General features: G+C 49.7%; 1 protein-coding gene across 1 annotated transcript; it reads left to right on the forward strand.

Moving 5' to 3' along the window:
- The first annotated feature begins 2688 nt into the window (after nucleotides 1-2688).
- Foxi1 (forkhead box I1) lies at nucleotides 2689-5487 on the forward strand. Its single transcript, XM_051181563.1, has 2 exons — nucleotides 2689-3298; nucleotides 4889-5487. Exons 1-2 carry the CDS (start codon nucleotides 2743-2745, stop codon nucleotides 5446-5448), a joined length of 1116 nt encoding a protein of 371 aa, XP_051037520.1. The 5' UTR covers nucleotides 2689-2742; the 3' UTR covers nucleotides 5449-5487.
- Nucleotides 5488-6472: the final 985 nt, after the last annotated feature.

Below are 6472 nucleotides of genomic sequence, written 5' to 3' on the forward strand. Positions count from 1 at the left end.
TGTAAGGGCCTGACTGTGTGTGTCAAGTGCCTAGTGACTGTAGTATAATATCCATCATTGCCTCTGTGCCATGTGAAACAATTTACTTCACAACCATACTGTGAGTTAAGTACTGGACCTTTCCCCCATTTTCGCCTGATAAAACTGAGGATGAGAGGAGCTAACTCATGTGCTAAGGATTACCCCAACCCCACCCCAAGGGATTGGTAGGTGGGTCCACCGGAGCTCAGGACCTGTATTTGCTGTGGCCCTAACACTGCTTTTTTATGAGCGTTTACGTGTGTGTCGCTCTGTGTGTGTGGGGGGGGCTGTGTGTGTATGCACATGCACCCGAGTACCCATAGAAATCTAAACAGGGCATTGGATTCTGCAAAGCAGGAGTTGTAGGCAGTCATGAATTGTCCAATGCAGGTGCTGGGAACTAAATTTGGGTCCTCTGAGATCAGCAAACACTCTGCACTGCTTAGCCACGCCTCTAGACCCTTCTTTCTGACCTTTTACATTTCATCCCCAAAGCAAGGCAATGACATGCTTGCTTCTTGAGCCACTTAGAAACTACTCGAAACAGAGCATGTCCATCCATACAATTAATGTTTCTATATCTTGTATTTGTGTGTGTGTATATATATATATATATGGAAATAAGCATGTTTTTTTTTAACATAGCTTCGAAGCCCATTTCTCCCAGTTTCACTTAAACACAGCCATCTTTCCAGTCCACTAATATGTGATTGTTCTCCCTCAATCTATTTTTTCATAACTGCATAAGGCCACATCATATGGAGGAGGTACTATTAAATTAACTAAGCCCTCATTGCTGGCCATTTGTTAACTTCAGTTTGTTATGGTGATGTAATAAACAACACCATGGCGGAGGCCTCCCACCACCACTTTGCTCTGTCCAGTTTTGAGAAATGAACCCTGAAAAGTAGGACGGCAAGGTTAATTGTACAGCTTTTTGTCCATGATCTGGGCTCCCATGGGGTATGTTTTGAAAATTCAGGGTTCCACTGTCAGCTAGCTAAGTGTTCCTAGTTGAGAGACTAAACAAAAACTGTGCCGTCAATTGTTTTAGTGTTCTGAAAAACCATGCCAAGTTTAATTTTGAACCTCAGGGAGATTTTGGAGTCTAATGTTTAGACCTGGTAGGAAAGCCCTTTCCCTAACTGTCCATGAGGGGGACAGGGGGCTCCTTGCACTCTAGGGAAACCCCTTCCACACAATTACCTCCTTTCCAAGCAGGCCCCCAAACATTGCAAATGGAAGCAATTCCATGGTACTCACATTTGTCGTGTGACCTAGTACAACCGTCCAGGATTGTAGTGAGGAGAAGTCCTAGGCAAGACACCTAGGCAAGACTCCTCTTTCGGTGGTGCCCTCCTCTTCAGCTTCAAAGAAACATGGCGTCTGGAGGAAGTTGAGAGGTCAGGAAAAGGAAGCAGAGCTGGAAGGCAGTGGGAGGTATTAGAGACAGCTTACATCAATTTTCCTCCACCTCCCCCATCCTAGAGAAAGATGGCTCAGCTGTTTCCAGAACTTCATCAAGAAAGAAGCGTCTGCCTCACAAGAAGACCTCCAGCTACTCCCCCAGCCCAGAGTCTGGTGTTTGTGTAAAGAGAGAGGCTGGACAAGCCACCTTCAAGCTGGGATCTGCAAAAGAACCCCAAGGGGAGACCTGGCTGGGCAGCCAAGGGAAGCTGTAAGGCCTGGTTGTAAGCTTTGTCTGTGAAGCTGAAAGAGAGGGCAAGGGCATGGTCAGCTGGGGGCCTGGGTATTGCCCGGCTCCCTCTGTGCCTGAGACCTCTGCACAACAACTTCCACAGACGTTAGATCAACAATCCGGAGAGACTGCTGTGCCTTAGAGCTAGAAATAAACTTGAATCATGGGCGTTCTTTCTCATTTCTCCCTAAAATCCAATTCCCATCCTCTCCCTTTTGATGTCATTTTAAGAGGCCTGCTGCTCATCTTGGTGGATCCTGAGGCCACGTCCACAGCAGCCTTCCCACTACCTTCTGCCTGCCTGCACTGTGTGCCTGTGTGCCCGTGTGTGTGTGTGTGTGTGTGTGTGTGTGTGTGTGTGTGTGTGTGTGTTTTAGGAGCAGGAGGGGGCCGTGTGTGTCCTCTCCAGAGACTAAACTCCTCTCTCATTCTCCAGGGACTGGGGGCATTTCTTGCTAATTCCAGAAAATGCATCTTCCCTTCCAAAGACCAAAGCGGGAGCTGCCCATAATGGTGGGGGAGGTGGACATTGGTTAGAGAATGAGGGGCAGGGGTGAAAGGAGAAACGAGGAATGGGGAGCAAGATGCAAGGGGGAGACAGAAACAGGGAATGAACCAGACATAGAGAAGGGAAACAAAGAAACACAGAATAAGTTGTAGAGAAGACAGGTAAGAGGGAGAAAGATGAAAGTGAGGAGGGAAGAAAAATGACAGGGAAAGAGAAAGGTAAGCTGGGATGATGAGAAAGTGAGCAGGGAGGATTGAAGCCATTTGGGATATCAGCTGTGATAAGTCTCCTTTAGTGTATCATTAGTGGAGACCAAGGCCACAGCCAGCAAGGAAAAGAGGGAGGCGGGTCCTGGCCCGGATCTGCTGGCAGGTGACCGCCCCTGGGTGGGGCCACCCAGTCAAGCCCTGGGGGTATAAGTCACAGGAGGCCAGGGCCAGCTGAACACCTGTCAGGGACAGCTCCCGAGAGCACAGGTGCAGCAGGGGGCTGGCTACCCGAACCCAGCCCCAGCATGAGCTCTTTCGACCTCCCAGCACCCTCGCCACCGCGATGCAGCCCCCAGTTTCCCAGCATCGGCCAGGAGCCCCCCGAGATGAATCTTTACTATGAGAACTTCTTCCACACTCAGGGCATGCCCAGCCCTCAGCGCCCCCCCTCCTTCGAGGGTGGTGGAGAGTACGGGGCCACCCCTAACCCCTACCTCTGGCTCAATGGGCCAGCCATGACCCCACCACCCTACTTGCCTGGCACTAACGCCAACCCCTTCCTACCCCAGGCCTATGGCATGCAGAGGCAGCTACTGCCCAGTGACCTGGGCTGGCTGCCCATCCCCTCTCAGGAGGAGCTCATGAAGCTGGTGCGCCCACCATACTCCTACTCAGCCCTCATAGCCATGGCCATCCATGGTGCGCCTGACCAGCGCCTCACGCTGAGCCAGATCTACCAGTATGTGGCTGACAACTTCCCCTTTTACAACAAGAGCAAGGCTGGCTGGCAGAACTCCATCCGACACAACCTGTCACTCAATGACTGCTTCAAGAAGGTGCCCCGAGATGAGGACGACCCAGGTAAGACAGCAGTGCATAAGGAGTAGGAGGGCCACTAGTTGGAAGGCTGCAGGTATCCCTGAGGACTTATTTCATTTATGCTCCAAACTGTATTCTAGAAAGTTCTAACTATAGCTGCCACTGTAGCCACAAAACTGGGAGCTGTTAGGAGAAGGGCTATCAGGAACTAACTCTACAGTGGGAGAGGAGAATGTGAGCTCTGGAAACAGATTCAGGCTTCCGTGTCTCAGGGAGGTTGCTTTTGATGAGCCTGTTTCCTTATCTTGAAAAAAAAAATGTCTTTCAAGACTTGTTTCTGCACAGTCTTTGTGTGAACAAAATCTCAATATACCAGTCACTATGACTGACATATGCTTCAGTGCCCAGCATGGAAGAAGTCCTTGGAGGGCTAGACCAAGCCAAGACCAAGTTTGTCGTAGTCACCCCTGTAACAGACAAGATCTGGGCTTGCTTGGGCACCATTGATGGGGTCATGGCATAGCTCTGTGTATCATCCCCTCCATACAGAGCCTCCTTTAATCCTGACAGCACCCTGCAGAGTGTCTCGTAGTGAACCCATTGCTCAGATGAGGAAAATAGCATTCAGGATGAAGCTGCCTTCTCAAAGTGACATAGATTGGAGTGATAGTGACGGCCCTTGACTTAAACATAGCTCTGTCTCTGAGTTTGGAATGTTCCTTTCAGATGATGAGCCACAGACACTTGTGGAGAGGAATGTAAAATAATCCTGAATCCAGTTTCCAGAACTGAAGTCTAGTTTAGAACTGCCTCTGTCCCCTTTGAAGTCAGCCTTTGTCAGATCCAGTTGTCCCTCAGAGGAGAGACTATCCTGTGCAAGATCTTCCCCCATGTTCTAGCTCAGAGTAGCAGGGAACTGTTGGGGCATCCCTTTTGGTGGCACCTCAGTTGTTTGGCTCTTGGACACATGTAGTATTTGTCCTTTCCCTTAGCGAGCCCGGGGAAATGGGCATTTTTTTCAGGCCAGAAAACTGAGATTTATCCAAAGTCCTTTGTCACTGAAGAGAAAAAGCTAGGGCTCAAGTCCATCTTCAAGATGCACATCCAGGAGTCCAGACTATTTTCTGGCTTTTCCTGAATGTTAGTAATAAATAGAAGCCCCAACCAGTACCGACCATTCCCTGGATCCCTGCACCCCAACACTTTACCCTTACTGGGATCAATCTTGTAAAGTCCTTTAGGCCTTATGCTGTGTTTCCGTACAACTCCCTGGAGCTTTCTGTGTGTGTGGGGGGGGGGACTTAGAGAGAGATGGGCATGCAGGAGTGTGCTTAGAGAGAGATGGACGTGCAGGAGTGTGCTTAGAGATAGACATGCAGAAGGAGTACATAGAAGGCTGGGAATGTATAGTGTGGGTTTGCTTAGAGAAAGATGGGTGTGTGTGGGGTGCTTAGAGAGAGATGATGGTACGGTGGGCAGATGTCTGTGCAACTTCTCTGTTTCTGTCCCAGGCTTTGTTCCTTTCTTTGTATTGTTGCCCTTGATTTTAGTTTATGACATTGCAGACAAATGGAATGAGGCCTGTGTCTCTCTCTCTCTCTGCTTCCTTCACATCTCCCACTTTTGTCTCAGGCAAAGGGAATTACTGGACTCTGGACCCCAACTGTGAGAAGATGTTTGATAATGGAAACTTCCGCAGGAAGAGGAAAAGAAAATCAGACACTTCCTCAAGCACAGGCTCCTTGGCTTCAGAGAAATCGGAGAACAGTCTCCTGGCAGGCAGCCCGAAGTCCACAGAGCCTCAGGACTTAGACACTGCCTCACCAGACACCACCAGTTCCCCAGAGAAGCGATCTTCCCCTGTCCCCTCGGGCACCCCGTGCCTCAACAACTTCCTCTCCACCATGACAGCCTACGTGAGTGGGACAAACCCCATGAGCCGCTCAGTGGCCACACCAGGACTGAGCCCGGAGTCTACTGACAAGATGGGGCAGAGTTCACTGAGTTTCAACTCCTACACTCCCCTTACCAACCTCAGTAGCCATGGGAGTGGGGGTGAATGGGCCAACCCAGTACCCACCAATAATCTAGGTTATGGAGGCTCTGTCCTCAACCAGTTAAGCCCTCATTTCTACAATAGCATTAACACCAATGGTGTTCTCTTCCCCAGGGAAGGAGGCACCGAAGTCTAGGGACAGAACAGCTTCTGGCCTACAGAGCAAGCTGTCAAGGGGAAACAATGGAGGTCCTCCAGACCAGGCCCTCCTCCACTACCCCCAAGAAATGAGGCATTTGAACTTCACAGATAACACAGGAAGCTAAGAAGAATCTGTGTTCTTTCTAGAGCATTGTCCAGTACTTCTGATTATCACATCCAAATCGGCACAGGTTTGATAACTACAATGGGCATACCAGTGTCAACTTTCCACAATGATGTGGCCATTTGTTGAGCACTTACTATGTGCTGGGTCCTGTCATGGACTTTTTAATGACATGGTCACACTATGACCAGTCATCCTTTGAAGTTTGCATGACTCTCTCCATTTAATAGATTGTGAAATTAAGGCTTGAGAATGTTGTGGGCCTTTCCGGGGTCACAAAAATGACAGAGGAAGAACGTCAAAGCAGGGTTTGGGTAACCCTCTAAGACTGGATCAAAGGAGGCAGTGATGGAGAGGGTCAGCATAAGAAGCTGGTCATGGCAAGTGCATGTATACCCCCCCCCACTGCCTTCTGATTGCCCATCAGAATTCAACACCAAGCTGAGCAGGACTCATCCCCACCTGTCCCTTTTCTTCTTGCATCAGCTTACCACAGTCACTCTCCTTTAGCTGCCACTCAAGAGGGAAAGCTAACAGCAGGATGCCCAGCAAAGTACCTCTAGCAGGTATCATAAGGGGCCTCAATTTCCTAGCCCCCCAAACTTGAACAGAGCCAGAGGTCAATGAGAAGAATGGTATGTACCCCGAAACCAGCATCCCGGTACCTCCTACCCACAAAATCTCGTAAATCCCCACTTCCTGTGTGTGTGTCATGGACCAGTGAATGAGATATGGCTTGGACTTCCAAGAGAAACAAGGCCAAATAAGCAGAATAAGCTGTCCCTTTTTATAGTCCTGGAGAGGTGGACACTTGTCTGAGAAACAATGGCCTCAAGGGAGGGGTCCTCTGCCCTGGGAGGGCAGGGAGGCTGTGAGCTGGGCCTCTGGGACTGCT

This window comes from Phodopus roborovskii, unplaced genomic scaffold (assembly GCF_943737965.1).
Source record: "Phodopus roborovskii unplaced genomic scaffold, PHOROB, whole genome shotgun sequence".
Lineage (NCBI taxonomy): Eukaryota > Metazoa > Chordata > Mammalia > Rodentia > Cricetidae > Phodopus > Phodopus roborovskii.

Bases quoted from the DNA above. Each gene is read 5' to 3' on its own strand.
- Foxi1 (XM_051181563.1), top strand. From the start codon at position 2,743: ATGAGCTCTTTCGACCTCCCAGCACCCTCGCCACCGCGATGCAGCCCC. The intron at 3,299-4,888 runs GTAAGACAGCAG...CTTTTGTCTCAG, and splicing joins CCGAGATGAGGACGACCCAG to GCAAAGGGAATTACTGGACT.